The 25,346-nt window shown below is 39.3% G+C and overlaps 1 protein-coding gene and 1 non-coding gene across 2 annotated transcripts in view; one reads left to right on the top strand and one right to left on the bottom strand.

Moving 5' to 3' along the window:
* Nucleotides 1-17,720, top strand: part of LOC145497071 (TBC domain-containing protein kinase-like protein) — a 23,194-nt gene extending 5,474 nt beyond the window's left edge. The window contains exons 7-29 of the mRNA XM_081476869.1: nt 486-576; nt 1,302-1,363; nt 2,058-2,119; nt 2,747-2,804; nt 6,166-6,259; nt 6,454-6,487; nt 6,586-6,696; nt 7,143-7,242; nt 8,092-8,144; nt 8,519-8,594; nt 8,891-8,926; nt 9,179-9,277; nt 9,649-9,711; nt 10,583-10,709; nt 10,979-11,029; nt 11,100-11,183; nt 11,322-11,407; nt 11,997-12,033; nt 14,097-14,258; nt 14,669-14,781; nt 15,540-15,703; nt 16,562-16,721; nt 17,156-17,720. Of these exons, the coding sequence (XP_081332995.1) occupies nt 486-576; nt 1,302-1,363; nt 2,058-2,119; nt 2,747-2,804; nt 6,166-6,259; nt 6,454-6,487; nt 6,586-6,696; nt 7,143-7,242; nt 8,092-8,144; nt 8,519-8,594; nt 8,891-8,926; nt 9,179-9,277; nt 9,649-9,711; nt 10,583-10,709; nt 10,979-11,029; nt 11,100-11,183; nt 11,322-11,407; nt 11,997-12,033; nt 14,097-14,258; nt 14,669-14,781; nt 15,540-15,703; nt 16,562-16,721; nt 17,156-17,260 (2,028 nt within the window). The 3' untranslated portion in view covers nt 17,261-17,720. The remainder of the gene's footprint in view (nt 1-485; nt 577-1,301; nt 1,364-2,057; nt 2,120-2,746; nt 2,805-6,165; nt 6,260-6,453; nt 6,488-6,585; nt 6,697-7,142; nt 7,243-8,091; nt 8,145-8,518; nt 8,595-8,890; nt 8,927-9,178; nt 9,278-9,648; nt 9,712-10,582; nt 10,710-10,978; nt 11,030-11,099; nt 11,184-11,321; nt 11,408-11,996; nt 12,034-14,096; nt 14,259-14,668; nt 14,782-15,539; nt 15,704-16,561; nt 16,722-17,155) is intronic.
* Nucleotides 17,721-25,083: 7,363 nt separating this feature from the next.
* Trnap-ugg (transfer RNA proline (anticodon UGG)) lies at nt 25,084-25,155 on the bottom strand. The gene has a single exon. It is a non-coding gene; the product is annotated as a tRNA-Pro (tRNA).
* Nucleotides 25,156-25,346: the final 191 nt, after the last annotated feature.

Genomic DNA, 25,346 nt, shown 5'->3' with positions numbered 1-25,346 from the left:
TGTCTAATTACTTTCGACACTCAAATGAAAGCCACTCCATTAAATCAACCCTGTAGTCCAACCTCCTCGCATGCATGCTGTCTGGACATACATTGTTGAATTTATATATACGCATTTAAATGTTCCTTGAGAGTCGACTAGAAAATGGGTTTCCTATGGCATGCGAAAAAATATTTTTAATTAGTCATTTCCTGCAACCATTGTGAGATAGACATGCAGGTTTAGCAATCTTTTTCATTTTGTAACACCCATGATTCTTTTTCAAATAAATGGTCTTAGTTGGTATTTGGGCATATCACAGATTTTCATCCACTATGAGATGAGTACTTACAATGTTGTCCACAACACCTTAATGAGTGTTTTTGATCTGAAGTCTAGTTGAACATGCAACATTGTGGGTTAATGAACTAGATGTATTTGATTCTACTGACATTAATTTCTTATGTAAAAGTTTAAAAATTGTAATGCATTTTTTTTCATTACAGGTAGGATCACTCTGGGCAGGTGACTCCAAGAACAGCTGTGATGTAGAAAAGATTTTCTTGAAGATACTTTCTCTTGTAAAGAGAGTTCAAGGTGTGGCTGTGTAAAAGTATAAACACAATGGCTAACATATTGGAAAGAATCCATGAGAGGGTTACCAGGGACTGGCCTGAAGAGCAGGGAATACATGTATATAGAGGGAGAACTCAGGCACAAGCTGTCCTTGGATGGAAGTTAGGGAGAGACAGATAGACAGATGAACAGGGAGGGAGAGAGGGAAGAAGGGAGTCAGGGTGCAAGGAAGGGGGTAAGGGTGTGAGGAAGGGAGTAAGGGTGCAAGGAAGGGAGTAAGGGTGTGAGGAAGGGGGTAAGGGTGCAAGGAAGGGAGTAAGGGTGCAAGGAAGGGGGTAAGGGTGTGAGGAAGGGAGTCAGGGTGTAAGGAAGGGAGTAAGGGTGCAAGGAAGGGGGTAAGGGTGTGAGGAAGGGAGTCAGGGTGCAAGGAAGGGGGTAAGGGTGTGAGGAAGGGAGTCAGGGTGCAAGGAAGGGGGTAAGGGTGTGAGGAAGGGAGTCAGGGTGCAAGGAAGGGAGAAAATGTCAGAGGGATAGAGAAAGAGAGCAGGAAGGAATAGGGTTAAAACTAAGGAACTTTGACATGAGGTATTGATTTTTCTGGGAAATACTGTATCAAAATCTATATGACTGTGTAATTATGTGATGCACAGCTAAAAATTGGAATTTAAGCCTGTGACATTTCTTGATCACAGCACCACACTTTTTTAAAAGAATTTCAAACAACTGTTTGCATGTTCTTGTTTCAGATTCCTCTGGGGATATTCTTCACCTTCTTTTCAGTGATCACCAGGCACTCGGCAAGCTCCAAGTAGGTGACATCTTTTCTAGGCTCAAAATATGAACTCAACTGGTGTAGTGTTACCTGCATATGTATTTCTTATTTTAGTTCAAAGAAGTTCATGTTGGTAAAATTTATTGTTAGCGATTGTTTTCTCTGTTCTCGTCACCTTTCAGCCCAGTAAGGTATTGTTGTGACTTGATTGGATTCTGACCACTCTTTGGAATTTTAAGGCTGACTTACAAAGTCTTATCAAAATAACAACAACTGCCACCTGGTTAGCTCAGTTGGCAGAGTGCCAGTCTGCTGTGCAGGAGGTCAAGGGTTCGAGCCTCGGACCAGACCAACACTCAGGGGCTTAAAATAACTGAGGAGAATGTGCTACCTTTGTAATTACATCTGCAAATGGTTAGACGTTCAAGTCTTCTCGGATAAGGACAATAAACTGTAGGCCCCGTCTCCTGCATCTTCAATGTTACATGGTTAACCCTAAAGAACCCACACACTTATCGAAAAGAGTAGGGCACGTAGTTCCCGGTGTTGTGATCTGGCCTTATCTCATGGGTTGATGCTTTACATAGGGTAAACCTCATTGCACCTTTCGCCCTTGGGCAGAATTGTCCAAGAAAAATTACTATGACTATGACTATTTAATTTACTCAAATGTCAATTTATAATGATAACATGCTAAGTTAAACCTTAATTCGATGATGAACTGTTTCAGGAAATTCCTTCAGATCTGACTTCATTCCTGAGGGTTTGCTTAACAATTGATGTCGCTAAGAGGTAAATATAGTTCAACAATCTACAACAATTTAAATTTGCAGTGGGAGGAATAAACAATTTAAAAAGTATGTTATGGCAGGGCTGCACAATAGTAGTCATCTGAATGGTTACACATTAGAATTTTGGCAACCAAATTACTAGTTAGTACTATATGTAGTAAAATAAACAGTACTGAAGATTTATAAACTTCTTCCTATTGTTTTTGAGATGCTAGCCTACTCATAGTCCACAGAACACTACAGAACAACTAAAGACATGATTGATCATTGCAGTTATGCACACAGCTTAAGCAGTTGTGAAATTAAAGCCTGAAAAAAATTCAGGCCTGAATGGCATTCGAACTCGTGGCCTCTTCAAGACCGGTGCAGTGCTCTACCAACTGAGCTATCAAGCCATCTGATCATAAGATAACCGTAGATGGAACAACTTCTATGACTTGACATTATTTTAGACTTAGTTGTCTTTGTCCTTTGTGAGGCATAGAACTTCCTCCATAGCTCTCCTCAAGACTCAGTTGTTACTAACCCACTTATTGTGACTTATTATAATAATTGTGCATGGAAGTTACTTCTTGTGGTATTACTTGAGTTGATAATTTAGTAATCGAGCAAATGCCTTTTTTCTTAGGCCCTCTCCAGCTGAGTTATTACATCATCAACTATTCTCCAGCTATGATAAGGGAAAGGTAATATTAACAGGAGAACAGTAGAGCATGCAAAACAGCATCCAAGGTGCGTTCATCAACTCCTATGAAGGCATCAGACAAAATAATTTACCCCTTACATGAGCAAAAAAAGTTGTTAATTGTTTTGCTAGATTGAAACCTTGACTGTTACTTTCAACTGTTCGTGCTCTTTGGCAGATTCAGAGGTGCTCATAGAAGAAGGGGAAAGACAAATTGTTTGAAAAAGCCTGGCCACTCAGCTCATTCTTGATTCACTAAGGGAGGGGGGCCAAGGATACTCCTAAACCCTCCCTTGGACCCACTACTGGTGCAATACATTTACCCTTTCATTTGGTTTTTGATATACTGTAAAATCCCACGATTAAAGCCCTGGGCTTAAATAACTTCATAAGGGGTTTTCGGTGGGCTTATAAACGGGGAGCTTATATCCCAGGGGGGCATATAAGCAGAATAAAACAGAATGTTTTGGAATGATGAGATAAAACTCATCTCAGAAACGAATTAAAGCTAATATACCATTACATTTAGAGCTGTTACTCTATTATATTACCCTATTACCCTATAACCATATTAGCCTACAGCTTTTGCTTAAAACTTTTGATGTTTGTAAAGAAACACAAAAGCAACCCACTTATACATTAGATGGGCTTATATCCTGGGGGGTTTATATCCAGAATAATATCTTTGTTAGCAAATAGAAGGGCTTATATCTGGGGGGGGGGGGGGGAGGCTTATCACCGGGAGGCTTTAACGTGGGATTTTAACGTCTTTATCACTTATGTCTTGGTGATAGTAGTCCATACTTTGTCTTATTTGTGATTGTGAAAATAGCCCTGAGAATCATGTAGTCTGTGATGTATACTAGCTGACATTTCTTCAACTTTTTTTTTTTGACACTTTAATTGTAATTCACACTACTTACAAACAATGGTACGTCTACTTACACTATTTACAAAAGTAATACAATTACTAAAGTCCATTACATTACTGACAAAACGTATGTACAATTTAATTACTTACATACTACTTACACTACTTACAATTCAATGCAATTACCGATGCTACTTACAATAACACAATTTGCATAACTAACTCTACAAAACAATACGATTACTTATTTAACTTACAATACATATGGGTTATTGACCAAGTGTAAGGTCAAGATGGCTGGATATTGGCCAAGTTCTTTTTTTGCGAGTTTATGGACCTCGACTCCGTCTCGGTCCATAAACTCGCAAAAAAAAGAACAAGGCCAATATCCAGCCATCTTGACTGAACAAGCTTGGTCAATAAAAGATTTATTTTATGGCTTTCGGGGAAATTTTTCTTGTGGGACACGGCAGGTAGTCCCGAGCAGGCAAGATAGCTCCATCTTGCCTGCTCGGGTAGCCAATCACAGCGCAGGATTTGATTCATCTTGCCCGCTCACGGAGCTAGCCATATAATAACACTTCTTACACTACTTACAAAATAATATGATTAATGAATGATGCTACTTACATTCATATTAAAACAATGAGCAACAAAATAAAAGGTACATTCATATTAAAATAAAAACGCAATAAAATAAGATGGGCATAATTAATTATATTGGAGTGAGCACCCATTTCTTTTCAAAGAAGTTTTTCTTGTTGATATTTTTTTCAGTTTCATATTTAATCTTAAGTTTTGATTGCAGTCCTTGAATTTTAGGAAGTGTTTGGCTTCTTCTGCAGTCCCACAAAAATAATTTTCCAATTACTATGAAATAGTTTAATAAATTTGATAAAGGGCATTGTTTGGATAAAACTCCAAATAAAACGTTTTGTGCAGAAAGATAGATTGGCTGATCCGATAGATGGTACCAGTACAATTCGAAATCAGTCCAGAGCGTTTTGGAATGAGGGCATTCACAGAAAAGGTGATATAAATTCTCAGGTTCATCATTACAAAAAGTACATGCATCATTAATTCTAAATTCAATTTTGCGTAGTTTGCTGTTAGTGTAGAGAATAGAATTAATTTCTTTGTATGGGAAGGCCTTGACATATGAGTCCAGTGCAACTAAAATGTGGTAGCGAGAGGATTTCTCTAAATTGTTAGGTTGTGAAATTAAAATCACTGTTCAATTTGTGGATAATATTAGGATGTTGAGCATTTTTTGAAACCAGCAGCGAGTAATAATCTTTTGATTTTTTGTCTTTAATATCGAATATTTTATTTTCAATTTTAAGTGATGAAGATATGATTGGTGTATCTAGACTGATTTCTTTTAAATGTGAAGGTATAGAATGACGGAGGCCCGCCCATTGTAGAAAATTGCTTTTGTCGATTTTGTTCAAAACATAGTTATAAGAGTCTATTGTATTTAAGTTGAATAGAAGATCGTGTATGTAAATGATTCCCGACTTAAAGTAATTTTTATAATAAACTGGCTTGTTGTCTATTCGAACCTCTTTATTATTCCAAACAGTATTTTTCCAATCACTTTCTGAGGCAAAAGATTCGCGGAACTCCGACCACCATAACAAAAGTTCGTGGTAAAATTGAGAAGATATCGTGTAATCAGAAACTTCATAATTACAATTTAGAAAGAACAGATCTCCCACAGGCTTTAACAGATGAAGTAAATACGTCTTCCATGTTGCATTTGAATCATTACATAGTCGTTTTAGCCAGGCCAACCTTAAAGATTTCTCCATGCTTTCCAAATCTATCATTTTTAGACCGCCTTTCTCATAATCGTTTATTACTGACACGCGAGTTACTTTGTCTGTACCTTTCCATAAGAACTTGAATAACAATTGATTCAGTTTATTCACAATTTCCTTTGGTGTAGGAAGTAACGAACACATGTAGACGAACTTTGGGATCAGAAAAGATTTAATTATTGTCACTTTGCCATAAATAGACAGGCCCCTAGAGGACCAAATATTAATGAGTTTTTTTGATACTATCTAGCCTTTCCATAAAGTTCTTTTCCTTTAATAATTTCTGACCATATGTGAAATATACACCCAGAGCTTTAATCGGGATTTTAGGCCACTTAATACCAAAATATTCTTCTTTACTTTATTTTAAAGATTCTATCCACATACCCTCAGTTTCTGACCAATTGATCTTGAGACCGGAAATGTTTCGAAACCGGCCCAGTAGTTCAAATAAAACTTCGGCTGAGTTAGTATCCGCTAATATCGCCTTGGTGTCGTCAGCATACTGTAAAAATTTCGTTTCTTGCTCTTCTCCGGTATAAATTCCTTTAGTGTCCGAATTCTGTCAACTTGAACAATAATCAACGAAGTGAGTTTTAAGTTTGGCTTTACTAACTAATTGTGTCATTTTGGTAAATCAAGTCAGCAGTTTAATTTATCTTTCCCATTAGGTGAAGCTACATAATGGATTTCAACAATTTCCTGCTGTGTTTAACATTCAAGATCTTGAAGTGGAAGATTTTCATAATGGTGATTTATCACAAGGTATTCTGTCACCTGTATTCTCATAAATATCAACTAGCTTCTCGAATATAGTAATTGTACGATTTTCACAAAATGTCCTAGAAAGTATTATTCACCTCATACGGGATACCGGTAACCACAGGACTTCCATACAACCAGGCATATTGTGGAGTTCCTGTGGGTCAACCTATACTCTTTGCTTTTCTCTTGAACAGATGACGATGAGGAAGAAGATCTTCTTTCCGAAAGGTAATTGACAAAATGTGTTCTAATCGGGTCAACTGTGAAGTTTTTTTCAACAAAGACTCAAAATGCAGACTACTGAACAGTGTTGTTTGCTTCGTTAGACCACTGCATGAGGTGTACCATCTGTGGAGACTGGCAGGTGGAGATATGGAAGGAGAGCTCAAGAAGAGAGGACTTATCAAGACTAAGCCGCCAATTATGACCCTTCCGATGTATGTGATATCGTTTTTATTTACCTTTTCTCAAACTCATTGATATTTCATCAAGTTTAAACTAAGGAAATCATGACCGTGACGGTGTTTGGATATCTGTTCTTAATTAGCATAGATTTTTTACGATTTTATTTCTCCGTTTTCTCCTTAGTTTTAGTTTCGATTGAGGAGATAGATCAAACACTCAAGACAGTGTTTGACCACATTTTCAATCACCTCGAAGTTTGTCACAAATACTCCGCTGTTTGTCTTATTTTCAACTCTCTTCTCGGTGTTTGGAAATGTGGTCAAACACGGTCCTTCGTGTTTTATATATTTCATAACATATCTTGTCCCTATTATCCGCAGCGGCTTTCAGATTAGTTAACAACCGTAATATACTGATCAAGTGTTATTAGTTATAAAAAGAAAAGAGGTTTTTATCGATTAGTACTTTACTTTTTTAGCATTCTACTCCACACTGGAGAAGAACTGGGAATGAAGAAAGACCGATTGTTACTTTTAGACGAGACAATAGTACCTGCATCAATGACACAGCTCAGAGAGGTAGCATGAACAGATTAATGACGACAAAAACACGAGGAACTCAGGCCCGTCCACATTACGCCGGAGAAATTTGAAAACACAGCTTTATTTCTACGGTTAGGCCTACCGTGCACAGTAATCCGTCACGAAAACGGAGCTTATCGAAAACGCTTCTCAAACGGGAGGAATTTGAAAACACCGGCTTTGCGTTTTACTGTGGACGGGAAACCTTTTGAAAACGGAGCTTTTCGAAAAAGATGGCATCGCGATAATCACGTGATTTCCATGCCTGAGTTTTCCTCAAACACAAATCCAAAATGACCGGTGATTGTTGCATTTTCATATTTCTCTGGCGTTGTGTGGACCTAAAACATTTGATGTGTTTTCAGATTGAAAACGCCGTTTTCAAAATTTTTTCCGGCGTAATGTGGACGCGGCCTCAACCTGCTTGCCGGCTATGGAGTTCTTTTGTAATAACTAAAATGATATATGCATGAGAACCAATCATTACAAAGGCAAATAGTTGAAAAAAAAAAGCTGAACTTGAAACGAAACAAGTAACCGGTTACAAGAGCGGGAAACGCAAATTAGTTTATGATACTGCGCAAACAGCGCATGCAACACTGTAGTGGTAAAAATGCAATATATTTAGAGAGGAGGCAACATCAGCCATGGTTTAGACGGGTCCTGTATCCTGGTCAAATGGGAATTTTTGAAATATTGTTTTCTTGAGAATGAGGGATACCAAAGTACGCGGAAAAAAGGTCGCAGAAAGGCGAAAAAACGTCAGACATAAGAATCTGGCAAAACCTCAAGACATTTAGTTAATAGTTTTGCTAACAATTTTTTTTTTTTGGTTTTTAATTTCAGCGATTAAAGCATGTAGACCCATCAGCGTATTTTCCACTTATCGAAGAAGACGAGTAAGCCTCAGTTTAACTGTGTTGAAACGTTATTAGAAGGCGACCTTATTATACACATCAATATTTTCGACGATATTTGCATGTTGCACGGCCAATATTAAAAAATCAAACATCATTTGGCACCTTGTGTACTAAACATTAATAATTGTGTTGAAATTGTCCAACACGCTGTTACACCCCGCACAGATCGACTTTACAGCTGACAAAATATTGCTCATAGAAGAGCAACTGGTGTGACATTGCTTGGGGTGTGGCGTTACACACGTCATGTAGGAGGTGACGTTGCGTGACGACCATTAATTGATTGTAAAGGAGAAAAGAAACACTAAGACTTCGGCTAATAATAAAAATCTTTTTATGCTTGTTTTGGTCAGCCCATCGTCCAGATATGCTCTCCTAGACACCGCAGATCTCCCACTCACTATCAGAGAGACTACAGTGGACTATCAGGTACATTCTAGGCTAGCCTGCGTGCCCGGCGTTCAAAGGGAAGGAGAGGGAAAAACTAGAAGCGCGAAACGTGATCGGAAGCGGACGGAAGGCTTTTTTCCCTCTGATTCTCCCTCCGATCACGCTTCGCACTTCAAGTTTTCCCCTCTCCCTCCTTTGGACGCCGTCCACGTGGGCTAAGTCTTGCCCGGAAGTCTGCATTTGCCAAATTGCTGGCAATGTTTTTTTTTTCTATTGTTTCACCCGAACATCAACGACTGACTCTAACCTTGGCCGTTGATTTGTTTCTTTCGTAGTTTCACAGAATTGTCCTTTTTCAACGTCTTTTGGAGGTAAGACACTTAAAACTAAAAAATTGGGGGAAATGCACGTAATTCATAATCTTACTCTCGTAAACGTATGTGTGTGTTCCATTTTTATTTCTTATGAAAACCCTGAAAGGCCACTCACTGTTCCCAACCTCCTCCCTCAGGTGGACAGCAGTTGGGGAGGGGGAACTGACGTTGTTTTTAAGGAGGAACTTTAGATTCTAATTCAACCGCAAATTGTATTTTTTCTAATGGTAACACTTTCCTTCCGTACAGGGTTATCCTTACACAAGAGATCGCATAGTAAGAGAAGCGAGAATAGACATTCCCCCTTTGCTTAGAGGCAAGATATGGGCAGCATTGCTAGGAGTTCAGGTGAGACAAATTTGCCTTTTTATTTATTAACCAGGCAGCGTTAAGGGAGGCCAGCTTTCGAAGACAAAAGGACTGTGTCGTTTGATGGAGTTGTTCATTTCCTGTTCTGTTTTGATTTGTTCACAATCTGTGAATCTGTCGAATGGAAGGAAGCATGATAAGATTCTTTGCAGCAGTTGGATAGTCATGCAAGGGTTCACACCAGAAGAGCATTGTGTGACGACACAATTAAACCAATCAGAGATGAGATAGGATGTAAGCCATACGCTCAGCCAATCAAAAGTGATTTGTGCGCCCGCTTTGTCTACTTTTTTGCATTTTGTTTTATTCTCAAACCTCTTCGCTTTTTTATCTCGTGGTATTCTCATCAGGGGGACATCCAAGGTACATACGACGCAATAGACAAGGAATCGTTTACTCAGACGGACAGACAGGTGAGAACAATCTAAACTAGCCTGCTTGGCTCCAATTCTCTGCAATATTTTACCGTCACGACCCGAGCCACGAGGAGAATGGGGAGGGGCGGGAGAAATGACAGTTTACTTTTCGCGCCTCTCCTCATTCTTCTCGCGGCTGCCGCTCGAGTTGTCAGTTCTCCCCAGTAACCCGCCACTGATTTAGCATCGTTACCAGGAAACAGTATCGGCCCTAAAATATTAATATTCTTGTTTTGGACTTTTATTTGCGTATTGGAACTTCCAAACACCAAGACTATCCATGTTATCAAAATCGAATAAAACTTTATCTTACTCCGGCCTAATGCAGCTCTAAAATATCGGGAGAAATGACAGTTTACTTTTCGCGCCTCTCCTCATTCTTCTCGCGGCTGCCGCTCGAGTTGTCAGTTCTCCCCAGTAACCCGCCACTGATTTAGCATCGTTACCAGGAAACAGTATCGGCCCTAAAATATTAATATTCTTGTTTTGGACTTTTATTTGCGTATTGGAACTTCCAAACACCAAGACTATCCATGTTATCAAAATCGAATAAAACTTTATCTTACTCCGGCCTAATGCAGCTCTAAAATATCGGGAGAAATGACAGTTTACTTTTCGCGCCTCTCCTCATTCTTCTCGCGGCTGCCGCTCGAGTTGTCAGTTCTCCCCAGTAACCCGCCACTGATTTAGCATCGTTACCAGGAAACAGTATCGGCCCTAAAATATTAATATTCTTGTTTTGGACTTTTATTTGCGTATTGGAACTTCCAAACACCAAGACTATCCATGTTATCAAAATCGAATAAAACTTTATCTTACTCCGGCCTAATGCAGCTCTAAAATATCGCTTTCTTTTCTTTTTTCAAAGATCGAAGTTGACATTCCTCGCTGTCACCAGTATGATGAACTGCTGTCTTCACCAGTCGCTCATCAGAAGTTCAAGAGGATTCTCAAGGCCTGGGTTGTACGTCACACTGACCTGGTCTACTGGCAAGGTAATCAATCAGTCATCTGGCGAAGAACGGGACACAGTTAATACCACATACCGAAACATTCGCTAAAAAGCCGTTGCGGAAATACCTCCGGAAAATATTTCCACCGCCTGTACCAAAAAAATCTCGAAAGCTAAAATCCTTCCAATAAGACTTTTAGATCCTTGGAGATTTTTAGATCCACTCTCTCTCTCTCTCTTCTCCCTCGTCGACTTTAAGCCCGGCTTATACTCAGACTTAAGCTTTGTTGTTTATTTTTTGTCTTTCCTCAGGACTGGATTCTCTCTGTGCCCCTTTCCTTTCTCTTCATTTTAACGATGAAGGTAAGAAGTCTATTCAGCTTAACACCCAAGGGCAAAACGGTTACTAATGTATGACATATCATTTTTGTAGCTCTTGGTTACGCTTGTCTGGCGGCGTTTATTCCCAAATACCTGTACCACTTTTTTCTGAAGGATAATTCGGCAATCATACAAGGTGTGTTGCCTTTTGTTATTTTTGAGTCTTTGTGACCGTTAAATGCGTTGTGTTGATAGTTGACACTTTAATAAAGTCTTTCATTCATTCATTAAGTCAGTTTTCCAAGTGATTTGTTTTCTTTCATTTTCAATGTAGAATATTTGGCGGTATTCTCTCAGTTGATCGCCTTTCATGATCCAGAGTTGTTCAACCATCTTCATGACACTGGATTTATTCCAGAGGTATGATCTGATTCTCTTAGCATCTGATCAACAAAATGAAGCTGGACTGAGCTTATCAGATGTATCAACGTCGTTGCAATGAAAATGATATTTAATAATCGGTGGCACAAACTTCTCGGAAAAATTTCCGAGCTCTTCCAAACGAGAAAGTCTGAAAGAGCCCATGACCCTCCACAAACACAAAACGAAGGTCAAAACGTTGCAGCTTTTACCGTTCTAGGAGACCGAGGTACAATCAGTAGAAATGAAACAAAGTAAACCAAGCAGCAAATTGGTGCGTTGAGAGTTTTCGCCGACTGTAAGCTTTGACCACGTTTGTTTTTGTTTTTGTTTTTGTTTTCTTTTTTGGCCGCGTTGATTTTGCTGCTCAGTCCCCTCCCGACTAACTGCTACTGGCTCTTCAAAGATATGGTTCGACGGCTGTGGTAGAACCCGGAGTTTTTCCTTTCTTACCGTTTCCTACAGAGTCCTGACTGTTGAACACCTTAATTTGTTTCTTAATTTTATACTATTGCAAATTTTAGATACCAGGGTACGCCATTATTATTTAAACCACGTGTGACACGCTGTCATTTGGTTCTCCCAACAGCTGTACGCAATCCCATGGTTCCTCACGATGTTCTGTCGTAAGTATCCATCTTCGACTTATGATGTTCCGGATATTACTATATGAGTAGAATATTACTTCATTGTGATTGGCTGAGAGCAGGCAAATTTATCGTTAATTTTTAATTTGCACTGCAGTGCAAATTAACGCGCGCTACTCGTGATATTTGGAAATTCTTTCAAATCGAACTCGCCTCAAGGCTCGTGCAATTTTGAGAGAATTTTCAAACATCACCTGTAGTGTAAATCCTTAATAGCACTCACATTCATACGATTTCCTATACTAACTTGACTTCCACTCCTCTTTCCTTGACCACGTATTGGTTCTGTCTCTTTCTCGAAGGTTTTTAGTCTTTCATATTTTTCGACGTGGGAAGCACGCTGGCCTAATGCTTAGTGGCCTGAGTTTGAGCTGTCGTTGAGGTCACCGTGTTGTGTTCTTGGGCAAGACAAGTTACTCTCACGGTGCTTCTCTTCACATTAGAGTTTAAATGGCCACCTGGCATAATGCTTAAGGGTAACCTGATTTGTACTAGCATTATGGAGTTTTAAAGTAACCATGACAGCGACGGCGGGGATAACTTCGATTAAAAAATGATTTTATATTTTACCTGCGAATCTCGCGATACTCTTAATCTTTTATCACTGTCGAAACATCACGATACTGAATCTGGGACGCAGCTAAAAAATATGAAATAAAAATTTAAAACATTAGCCGTCGTGGTTCACGTTCTCAAGACAATGCAGAACTTGGTCATTTCACGTTGTTGTGTTGCAGAGGATGGCAAAGAGATGTACCAAGAATTATAACGCAAGTGCACAGCTATTGTTCTCCTCATTAAGGGCCCATTAACCGATTCATGCGCGCGCTCACGCGCGTTGCTAAGGAGGTGAAATTTCACTTCCGGTTACTTACGTCAGCCTGAGCGCGGAGAATAATAACAACTCAAAAGTTTGCAAATTCGCTTACATTTTAGATGTTTTTCTTTGTGTTTCACAAAATGCAAAGTAAAAAAAGTACAATCAAAGACAAAATAAGAGAAAGACAGAAAAACAAGAGCAATAGAAAGAGAAGAACTAACTCCGCGTGGCTTTGTTTGATCTACCGAAGTGCGCTGGTAGTGTAAATTGCGCACGCGCTGATAGGGTAACTTCCAATAGATATCGGGCGCACTTCCGGTTTCTTTAAATGCTAAAGGAAACGCGGTTTTTCATTAGATCAAGCCTTTTTTGACGAATTTCGATTAAAGCCAACTATGGAAACGTAGCTATGCATTCCTTTTTCGAAATCATGCTTTTTTCAGAAAATTACGAATTTTTCAATATTTTGAAATACACTCAAAATCTGACATTGTAGAAATGAAACAAAATCGATGTATAGCGTATTGAAGATTTAAATTAAGATATTAAATCAATGAAAAAAATCCCGATAAAGTAATTTGCCTGGGAGCCTTTGCATTTTTTCTGTATTAGCCACATGACCATGGGCGTGGCCTGATGACGTCATCACTAGTGCTACTGATCATGAAAAGCTAAAATAATAATAATAATAATAATAATAGATTTGTATAGCGCCATATCCAGGGCTCATGGCGCTTTACAGTAAAAAATGTTATTAAAAATAAAATTTACATTAAAAATTTACATCAGTGATAAAAAATTACTAACAAATAAAATAGCTAAGCTGTAAAAATGAAAGTGAAACTAGGAATCATTAAAACCTTTAAATAAAAACTGACTAACTTAACTAAGTGACTGACTAACTAACTAGCTAAACTATCTAATCTACTAAAACACATGAAATAACTCTGAACTAACTAAAAATGATGAGGTTATATGGGAATAAATTTTCCTTAGCAACGGCTCGAAAAGATCGGTTAATGGGCCCTTAAACCTTTTGTTTAGCGACGCTCCTGTTGCCGTTGCGGTCGTGGTTTTCTTAAACTCCCTATTTTAACCAGGGAGGGAAAGGCGGGGAAGCAACTCTTAAAGTAGTTTCAGGCTACATAAGAGTTAGCACTTCCTCCTCTAACCTGGTGATTATACTAAGTGCTTGTTTGACTAATTTCTATTTCCTTTTCAGACGTCTTTCCACTGAAAAAGATTTTTCACCTTTGGGACAGTTTGTTGCTTGGCAACTCATCCTACCCACTGTGCATCGGGGTCGCTATACTGGAACAGCTTCGGGATCAGCTACTGTCGTTTGGTTTTAACGAGTGCATCCTTCTCTTCTCAGACATGCCAGGTACGTGCTTGAATTGGATGAAAGAGAGTCTAATTCCAAAATTTCTTAATTCGCGGAGTGGCTAAGTGATTACGAGGACGCAGAAATTAAAATCTGAAGATTGCCGGTTCAAGTCCCCCATTCTACCTGTGGCTTGATTTGGTCTTAGTATTTGAGAGTCCAACTTTGAGCCCGCTGGTCAGCGTCTCACCAATCCAAAGATGGCGACTGGTACCTTTACCCATGACTCTTAGCGCGCGAAAATTTTTACAACGCACATAAAAAAAGTATAGAAAAGGTCTAACATCTTCAAACCTAGAATGTACAATGCTGTTAGCACAGGGACAAATATTACAAAAAAAAAATCACTTATTTGCATTTTGAGCAATTAGCATCGACTATGGGTCATTGTGATTTCTCCTGTTCTTTAGGTGTAGACATCGACCGAGTGGTGCGCGATGCCAAGAGAATTTTCTGTAACACTCCTCGGACTGCTTCGATGAGGAGACATGACAGGCTGTTTGCTGATCCCAACGTAAAACATGTAAGCTAAAATCACCTTCCTCTCTTTCATCGAGAGAAGTTTGCTATGTGTCGAGCAAGAACATAGCACTGTATTACCTGGCTCTGTGCACCCATTGCGTGGCTGCGAAACTAATTATTGCATTCAATAATTTCTTGCCGGCGTATGTTTACTCGGTAAGTCTCGCTGTCTTTCTTTCATTTTAACTGCCGGTCAAATCAAAGAGCACCTGAAAGTTGCCAAAAAATGTCAAAATGAAATTCTAAAAAACTTGACAAGTGTCAAATGCATTGGCGCACAACGAAATTTGAACGAAGCTACAATAGCTGTCCTCTTGGAAAGGAGAGAGAAAAGTATTTTGTTTTTGACAGCGCACTAGAGATCTTAGTATCATTTTACTTATCGGTCATAACATTTCGATACTGTTGAAAAACAATTTGAAATGGTTCAATTAACTAGAACACCCAGAAATACTTGGCAAATAGTCTTTGCAACGTGCAAGGTGAGCAGGGATGGCGCAGTGGCGAGAGCGCTCGCGTGCCGCCAGTGTGGCCTGGGTTCGATTCCGGCCTGGTGCCAGAATGAAAACCAGCTAGGGCTGATGTGGCTTCCTCTCTATATGTTGTAAATTATTCTATTTTGTTTTATTTTTGTATCTAGAAGATGACCTTTCCTACAAACTTGAAATCCTATCAACTATTATAGACAAATATCTTCAATATATGAAATGATGTCTTGACAACCGAAATGCGCTAAGATCTGTGTTTCCATCCTGCTAGGAAAAGGAGTTCATAACGTTACCCCAACTCAAGGGTGAAATCTGTCCACGAGTTTCTGCTCAAGACTTGTTACATATCTGTGAACTGAACGATAACGGAGGCGCGAAAGTCCAAAGAAAAACCAAACCGCGTGGTCTTGTTGTGGATGTCAGGCCCTCTGAAGAGTATCCTTTTGGTTTAACTTAGTTCACCAACAGTTAGGTGACATTAGAGGTTTAGTTTTGAGGAGGTTGTAATTGGTTTCCGCAGTTCATAGCACATGCGAAAGGAACGAAAGATTGGCGTTTTCTGGTTACAAAAATCAAAATGTTCAAATATTCTTTATAGTGGTCAGTGCGCTTAGCTACACCGAGCTAGTTCACAGGCATGCCACTTAATTGAAAGAAACAAGTATTGGCGCAAATTAGTTCCAATAATGGGAACACATTATGAATATCCTTATGTGGTTTTTGTAAAAGCTGTGCCTTAATAGGCCATTTCTAAGTTTCCTTGTGCCTCTGTTTCAAAACGAGTCCTCGTTGAAAACCTTTCATATGGAGATGAGTTTGATTTACATGGAAATGAACCTCCAGGCGGAACACAATTTCATATGAATGGTTTCGCACTGAGACTCGTTTTGACACAGAGGCAAAAGCCAACTCGGGAATGAGCTATTTGATATCATGTTTATGACGTCATAGTTGTTTCCATTCTAACAAGTGTCCGTCATATTCTTTGAAAAATCGGGGTGTTTTCCAAATTATTTGTCATGTTTTGCGTTTTTCAAACCTTGCAATGTTCTTTACTATCTCTGTGAATTTCAGAAGTAATATACTGTAGAATTACATTAAAAAAAGATTACAAGAATTCTTCTACAATCGCTTTCTGTTTAATTTTTTGGTCCTACACGAAAAAAGTCGCGCTGCAGGTCACCAATTTGTTTCCACTTCCAAAGCAACAGAAGGGCTCACTAATGTAGAACTTATTTTTTACTCAAAACACTTCGTGTGTGTTCCTTGATTCATTGTGTTTTCAACGCTAAGATTCGCGTGTGGTCAAATCCCAGAGAGTGTGAACATTCCCTATAATCAGGCGTTTCTTGAAGAAGGCGGATTAGCTCCTTCAACTGCCGCAAACACGGTGATTAGCTTCAAAGGAAGAGTTATTGTTGTCGTAGGAAATCGCAATAACTACCCGGCTAAGGTAGGGAAAAGGCTACTTCAATGTACAGCGAAGTATATCATCTGTTTTTATACTATTCCTTCCTTCGTAACTTTTTACTGGCACAATGGATGTGTTCGCGAAGCATTGTGTGAACAACAACCACACAAGTTTATTAACCAATCCGCATTCCTGGTATTAACCAATCACAGCTCACTTCGATCGTACACGCCTGCGTTTGTTTGGCATGGAAAGCAATTCTTATTTCGGAGTGTCGTCTTGACATATTTCAGATTTCTCGAGGTCGGCAATTAGCGAAAAATTATCCGTTGACTAAATAATCAGAGGATACTCTTTCTTTGCTCAGAATAACGTAATTGGCTAGAGGAAATCTAACCTTGCATATTACCAATTAATTGAAGAATTTGCTATATGTCCTTATATGATTCTCAGTTTATTTACCCGCTTCTTCATAGGTTGGAGCCGAGCTGGTCAAGCTAGGTTTCTCGAGAGTGTGTGTTTTGGAAGAACCAGGCCTGACCGCACTTCGCACGCAAGGAAACCTGACTGTACCGACCTGAATGCGCCTGGGAATGACCACATCACAAAGCGTTAATTAAAAACAGTCTGGGAATTCTGGGAACAAGTTCCGTGTGTGGAAAATTTCTGTAGAGGCACTCGATTACGTGACGATTCTTATTACGCAGTTAAAATACAGTTCGAGCACTCACGAGTATTCTGAAAATTTTTACGTCAGCATAATTCACGTCAGCATACTTCACGTCAGCATGACATCCTAAGGCTATACGTCATGTTGCTGGGCAACTACTTCACCGAACACTACGGGCTCAGAAATCGGAGACGTAAAATTTTCTCAGAGAAGAAACTGTAAAGCAATCTACTTAACCATGTAAGCATTAGGAAACGAAATCTATCTCCAAATTGTCAATTTCATTGTAAAAAAAAATGATTACATATAATTATTAGAGTCCGAAAATGTCGCGGATTTTTATCAATAAATTTTTCTTAAAAAATGTAAAATCTGGAGTGTTCCTGTTTTTTTTTGTTTTTTTTTTGCTATCTTGTTGTTGTTGTTGTTGTTGTTTTTTTTTTTGTTTTTTTTGTTTTAATTTTTCTTACCCTGGAATATTTCTTGAGGAAATAGTCGTGGATTTCTAGCAGAAAGTACCAAAGCAGCATATGATTTGAATCAAAGAAATCTTTACTTTCTGGGAAAGGACTTGTCGTTTTCGATCTTTTATTCTTTAAAAAAAGACTTGTGCGCTGCTGTTTTGTCACCTACAGAGCCGAATTTGTTTTTTTTTGTTTGTTTGTTTGTTTTTTTGCGTAGAGGACTGAGGCTGCTGAACAGGTGACTGACTGAGCAGAAGAAAACAGAAAACTGGTATTGCCGAACGAGCAAAACAGAAATCTTCTCATATTTCCTGCGACCATTTCTAAAACAAGATGTTTGCCTAATCGTGCGATTTACTGAATTACCAGGAGAGGGATTTACAAATGAATCGGTTGCCCCACTGCGGATCCGATGTAATGTATTTGACCACAGGGTAAGAGAAATTTAGGGCGGACTTGCGGGAGGTCCGTGATACAGAATCGTTCCCACAGTACATTCACAGCTTTTCAAGTTGTAAAGTCGAAAAACTGATTTTTCCCACTTCATATCCCGAAAAAAGAAATAAAGAACCAAGTTTCCTTTCGATTTATTGCCTCGTTTTTGAGTTGCTACGACTTAACCGGACTTGGGAAGAGGAGCCAAAAGTCGGTTCAATAAGTTATGATTTTTGTACGTTTCCTGCGATGTTGATTGACAGCTAATTAAAGTACTTGTCCCTGATTGGCTGTTTGCACGTTACAGGCACTGAGTTGGCTCGAAAATCGGGTTTGAAAATAATCAGTGAAAGGCAAAGACTAAGCCGAGAGGGTTTGGCATTTCAACTACAGTTACTTCGTGTCCAAATGCATGAAATTGGGCCAGAGTCTTGAAAGATTTTTTGTCTCAAATGTCAAAGGAGTTTTCCAAAGATATTTTTAGTGGCCCACAAAACTTCAATGAACTTGGCAAAGAATTTCCCTTCGCTTCGGTAATAGTCTTCGGCTGAAGCAAAGGCCATTTCATGGGCTTTGTTCAATTCATACTTTCCACGAGTTTTCAAGAAGAACTGCTAAGATGAACAAGATTACAAATGCTATTATTTACACGCTGAGTATGTATGGAATTAGACGAATGTCCACACAGCATGCACCAATCGCGCCTTTCGAGGTGAGTTCAGTTTTTGTGGAATTTTTAAAAACTTTTATTGCGGGCTGAATTGCGTTTGATGTAGATTATCCTTAGTACAGGACAGCTTTCTTCATACCTTATGTAAGTTGCAGAGGTGCATTAAAGAGACAGTTGCTTTATGCTTGTGTCAAGACGTTCATGCAGGATTTGAACAAAATTGTAAGCTTATTTCATCTGATCTTCAGCAAATTTATTCGTACCAATTTTCCACTCATTCTTCGCATCTAAATAACAGTTGCTATTTGTTGATTTTGTCACTTTTAGATATGTTCAAACCATTTTCACAGAGAGCTTAAAATTCACACTAAATGATGACGTAAAATCTACGTTTTAAGGAAACTGAGTACTAGATTTCTGTGCGCGAGCAATCGAGCAAGTATGGCTGTTTATGACGAAACGATCGAAGACCGTTTCCATGGTTTTGAAACAAAACTCGATCATTTGCTTCAGCTATCGGTGCGGTCAGCATTGAGATTCGGAGCAAGAGAATTGTGATATTTTTCACAGTGAAATCGAAGAGAAAATTTACAAAACGGAACAAAACCAAACAACAAAGAACGGGAAAAGTTTGGAGAAAGTTGTCGTTCAAACACGGCGTCGAAAACCAGTTTAAACGCTATGGCTTCGTGCCAGCTTAGTACCGAGATTGAAGGTGCCAAGAATTGCCTTTCCCCAGTTCAACAAAAATCCAGAATACCCGTCCGCAGAGTAAATCTTTTGAACAACAACAGCGGAAAAAGTTCCTCGTCTAAAGACGAAGTTAATAAGAAGCAGCGCATTCTGAGGAATCGCCTGGAAAAAAATCAAAACAAGCCGCCATCCCGGATTCCGATTCCCATCGGTCGAACGAACAGCAAGGATGCTGGCAGGGATAAAACCCCCAAGACTGTGATAACTGCAACTGGAAAAAGACCATTGGGAACAATCTCAAGTACTGTGAACATGTTTATTGTATTTGAAGCTTTTAGTTTAAGTTTTAAGCGACAAAGTGCTGGCCGAATTAGACTTTTGTGGTACGTAAACTCCAGAGCGTAGTTTGCCACTGACCTTTTTGACCTTTTTTACACGTAATGTTCCAATTCGGTTGCTGATAGTGGTTGTTTTAGACAGGACACTTTTAATTGTGAAAATTTTTGACTAACAGCAAATAAAAATAAGGAATAAACTTCAGTTGAAACCGGAAAACTGCGGGCGAGGAAGCTGAGGAAAGGCAGAAATGGGGAAAAGAAAAGTACCTCTTTCTCATTCCTCTTGCGGATTTCAGTAAACTGATGTACATGTTTGTTTTCTTAGTTATAGTTCTTGGTTTATTTTGGTGGTTGTAGTAAACTGATCTAATAATTTCAACAGGTATAAATCTACCCCAAACCTGCGGAAAACATGCAGCAACTATTAATGATGCCACAACTAAACATAGCAGTCCTGCGCATGCCAACGAATCAACAGTGCCAGTGACACAAAGAACTCCAATGAAACAAGTCACGCAATTTGAGACAGAACAGGTAAATATGCCAGTTGTTCACACAGAAAACTTACAATCCTTCCAGAGAAGTACTTTATGAGTTATATTTTGAGATTTAGGAGCATTTCATCCAGCGTGGGAAGTTAATTTATTCTTGCTGAATGTTGCCCTCTCAATTGCGGCATGCAAAGGCATATTTATAATTTCAGCTTCCATAGAGTTCATTGCCTTTTTCATAAGAACCAAAAAAATGAAACCCTGAGGAATATGCATATGACAAAATGAAGAATGTACTTTCTAGTGTGTTAGATTGTCAGACGACACTTGCAACAGAATATCGCTACCGGAGGAACTTTGGAACGAAAATTATAGACTCTCTTTTGAAAATATGAAGAAAAAAGTGGGTCTGCAGTCCCTTTTAGGAACGCCGCGGCTCAGAGTTTTTTTTTTTTTTTTATGCCAGTTTTTTTTTCTGTAAAACTACATGAGTATACAATTAATATTTATTTATAGATTAGACAACAAGCAGTCCCTCTTTTCCTTTAGTCAGGGTCGGCTAGGGTTTTTGGGTATACGGTATACAGGGGGATTTTAAATTGGGTATACGGTATTTTGAGGCCAAAATTGGGTCTTTCATGAGTGTAAAGTATGCTATGTTTTTCCAAATTTTGGTATTTCGCATGAATTTGAGATGATGTTTGGGTGTAATGGGTGTTTCTTTTCAGGTATATTGGTATACCACTATACAACCCCGCCCCCCCCCCCCCCTTCCCCGCTACAATGGCCGACCCTGTTAAGTCTTTTGGCGGCCAGCTTGTTTTCTCGTTAATTTACAAACCTTATTTTTACAAACAGGCGTCCAATGATGAGAAAAAGACGCGTGCTGAAACCACTCAAGTACAAGGTGACTCTGTGACTCTCTACAAAAACTGTGAGCAAGCCTTTAGAACTGAGTTAAAGACCTTGGTTGAAAATAGCAATGGAGTCTCCACCAGTTGTGAGGAGTACTGTAAGAAAAAAATTGAACAGCTTGAAAAGGAACATTCCGAAATAGTAGAGGAACTTCAACAGTGGGTTGAGGATGGAGACCAAAAGAATAAAACGTTGGAGGAGATTATTGAAAAAACAAATCAAGAAAATGTGAAGCTCTTGGTTCAGATCAGCGTCATGAAGAAGGAATTGAAAGCTTTGGAGAATGAAAACAATATTCTCCAGACTAAGTTAGAAACGAAGAGACTTGACGCAAGGAACATGCTCGAAAATCGCAATGAAGTCTCTGCTAGTTGCAATGAGGAACATAAGAAAGAACTTGCTCAGCTTGAAAAGGAACATTCCGAAATAGAACAGGAACTTCAACAGTGGGTTGAGGATGGAGATAAAAAGATCAAAGATTTGGAAGAGATTACTGAAACTACAAATGGAGAAAATGTGAAGCTCTTGGTTCAGATCAGCGTCATGAAGAGGGAATTGAAAGCCTTGGAGAAAGAGAACAATACTCTTCAGACCGAGCTGAAAACCAAGAGAACAGACTTGAAGGGTTTAAGAGCAAAAGAACATTACAACGAAAGAGAACTGAGAAATCTGAAACGTGATTTGAAGAAAAAGGACCAAAGTTTGAACAATGCCCTGGCTGAGAAACAGGAGCTGTTGGATGATATTGATTATTTGGAAGGGAGCCTGAGGGATAGTCAAGCGTCCCATGAGCATTTGAACGTGCAAATTGATCTGCTTAAGGGCATGGTGAAGGAATTGAATCAGCGACCCGATTACGGACATTTACGCGAGGACGTGGAACTCTTAAAAGGATCCCTTGATTTTTGCTCCCACAAAGAAGAGCTGTTGAGCTTTCAAGTTGACGCGTTGACAGCCGAAGCGTCTTACTTTAAAGCTTGTGAGCTGGACTTTAAAAAGTTGAGGGATGAAACATCGAGTGTCATCGACCGGCTTGAGGTTCAGCTAGATATATGCATGAACGAAAACACAAGAATCGTGTCAGAGAAGAACAAAGAGCTTAATGAGCTGAAAGACGCAAAGTCGAAGGTTATTGACGACCTTAACGATCAACTTGCTACGTTAATGAACGAAAATGCAAGAATAATCTCAGAGAAAGAGAAAGAGTTAAACAAACTAAACGACGAAAAGTCGAAGTTTATTGACCAACTTGAAGATCAGTTAGACCAGTCTGAGAGCAGAAACGCCACAATCGTCTCAGAGAAGAATAAAGAGTTGAATGAACTCAAGAAACAACATTCGAGGGCTGATATCGAACTTCGGGATCAGCTAGCTATTTTGATGCAGGATCATGCCAGAATTGTTTCAGAAAATGATAAAATGATGAACGACCTTGGAGAAAAGTCGCGAGTTATTGACGAACTCGAGGATCAGCTGGCAAAGTTAAGGAATGAAAACGCCAGAGTCATCTTAGATAAGAATAAAGAGAAGATGGAACTAAATGATGTAAACGCCAGGTTCATTGAACAACTTGAGGAACAGCTCGCTAAGCTAATGAGAGAAAATTCCTCTTTGACCACTGAACATTCTAAGATATCTTATAACGATAAGAAGTTGACAGAACTTCAAGAGCAAGTACAAAAGTTAAGGGAACAGAAAAACTTGGTTCTCTCTGAACTTAACATGGTGTATCACAGTTTAAACTACAATGATGCTGTAATTGAGAAACTAATTAAAGATTTAGAACGAGAGATGTTTGAAAAGGATGCTCTCAGCACGGCCTTGGAATTCTCCCTGAATAATTGTGCTATTAAAGAGAGAGCACACGGTAGGGAAACAAGAAACCTTAACTATAAACTTCAAGAAATGACATTTCTTTTGAACATTACGGATTCTTGTTCCGACGCTAATGAGAGCAAATATCAAGTTTGCGAATGTCGTGAAAAGTTTTTTGCCATGTAAATATTTATATGTCGTCTATCAAAGCCGATGTTAATTTTTTGTGCAAAGAAAATTGTTCTGTATAAATTGCATTTAAATAGCTATTTGTAATAAATTATGTATTTATAATTCCACTGGTGAATCTTAATCTTCGGATGTTAGTGAACAGTAATACAGTCTCCGGCCCAAATCTCACTCGGCCAGGCGGAAAGGAGATCTCAATAGCAGGCAGGGGGAGTCGTGTTTTCTGAACGATGAAATGGCGAAAAAATTTATGCTTTCCCAAGTATAAATATATCAACCGAACGATATCCTTGCATACCTTATTACAGTCCGCCGTTCTTTCCACCATTGCAAATCTCGCATTATTACCTGAGCTCGCAAGCCGCAGTGTTAGGGATGCCCAGAAAGCATACGTTTTTCCGCTCTGAAAGGGAGATCTCAATTTTCAGCGTGAAACAGAATAAGATTTGATTACCTATTATGCTATATACAGAAAATAGTTTTCATCGTTACTCTACCTTTGCCAGTTTTGCTAATCAACAACTCGAGTTTTCTGTCGGCTCGGCTGAAAGGTTGCGAGGGGCGAAACCTTTAGCCAACTATGAACGTCGATAGACTGAAACGAAAGGAAGCCTGGTACTTGTTTTAACATAACCCACTGACCGATCTATTGAACAAAGAATTTCATTTCAGCTGACTGAAATTCACGAGAACTCTGCCATTTCCAAACAATATCAAAGATTGACGAGCTTGCGGTGTCGTGTATCGATCATTAGAGGCCCTATATGTAGCCAATCCGATTGCCCGTTTGCCCAATGGTTGGTCGGTGGATTATGGAAAAACAGCTTAGGTGGCTCCCTACCGGTTTCTATTGAATTTGATAGTTAACTCGGGGCTTTGTCACTGGCCTATACATTTCGAGCTCCCAATAGAAACTTCAAATTTACAGTGTCAAATGTAAGGCTCGTGATCAATTGTTATTTTAAAACAACACTTACAGGAACGCGAAATCATGATCATACTCAGCAACCCCTCTACCTTTCACGCTGAAACCTGGCAAAATACGCTCAATAGTAGTTTTCCAGAAAGATGGGGCAGAATATCTACAAGTCTTTCAATAATTGAGATGCGGCTTTTAGCGTTTGGCCAGTAGAAACGTGATTTGGGTCACTTAGCAGAGAACTATGGACTTAGTGGGATTTAATCGGGAGGGGGGGGGGGTGGCGGGGGCTTTGTTTTGCTTGCCCTGCCGCCTTTTCTTGCTTCTGTGATTTCTTCTTTTTTTGCCCAAAATAAGGCGGGGGGTCCGGGTCCCCCGGGCCCCTCCCCTAGATCCGCCACTGCCTTCAATTCCTAGAAATTTGTTTCAGTTCAATCCCTTTCGTCACTGCTACTTCCGGACTGGAAACCATGAAGATTTTCCAATAAATTTATGGGAAATACATTTATGGGTACCGGACGCGTTACTCTCACAGTGCCTCTCTGCGCCCAGGTGTACAATTGGGTACCGGCGAATTTAAGGTTGGGGTAACACCCTGCGATGGACTAGCATTCCATCCAGGGGGAGTAGAAATACTCCTAGTCGCTTCATGCTACAGAAGAGCGCCGGCCTGATGGGCCACTTGGCACTCATGCAGACTTAATTATTTTTTTTAACGACTTATCTTCTTGTTTACATAAAGGAAATGGAGAGTAAACTTCCATAAGAAAAGAGAAAAAAAATAAAGTAAAAATAACAAATAGTTGGGCCTGTCCGGGAGTCGAACCCGGGACCTCTCGCACCCAAAGCGAGAATCATGCCACTAGACCAACAGGCCGCAGCTAATCAATATTGTCAATTAAAGGTCCACATATTCTAGTTAAAAAAAAATATTACAGGTTGCAACTGGTAGTAAGGAAATACATGCCACATATTTTCGGAAAATATTGCCTTTACCTCATTGACTCCATAGCTTTGGAAAATTATAAGTATGTGCATGGAATCGAAAAGTTTGCATATCCGCGCAAA

This window comes from Orbicella franksi, chromosome 9 (genome assembly GCF_964199315.1).
Source record: "Orbicella franksi chromosome 9, jaOrbFran1.1, whole genome shotgun sequence".
Classification (NCBI taxonomy): Eukaryota; Metazoa; Cnidaria; class Anthozoa; order Scleractinia; family Merulinidae; genus Orbicella; species Orbicella franksi.
This window is presented reverse-complemented; position numbering and strand designations above follow the sequence as displayed.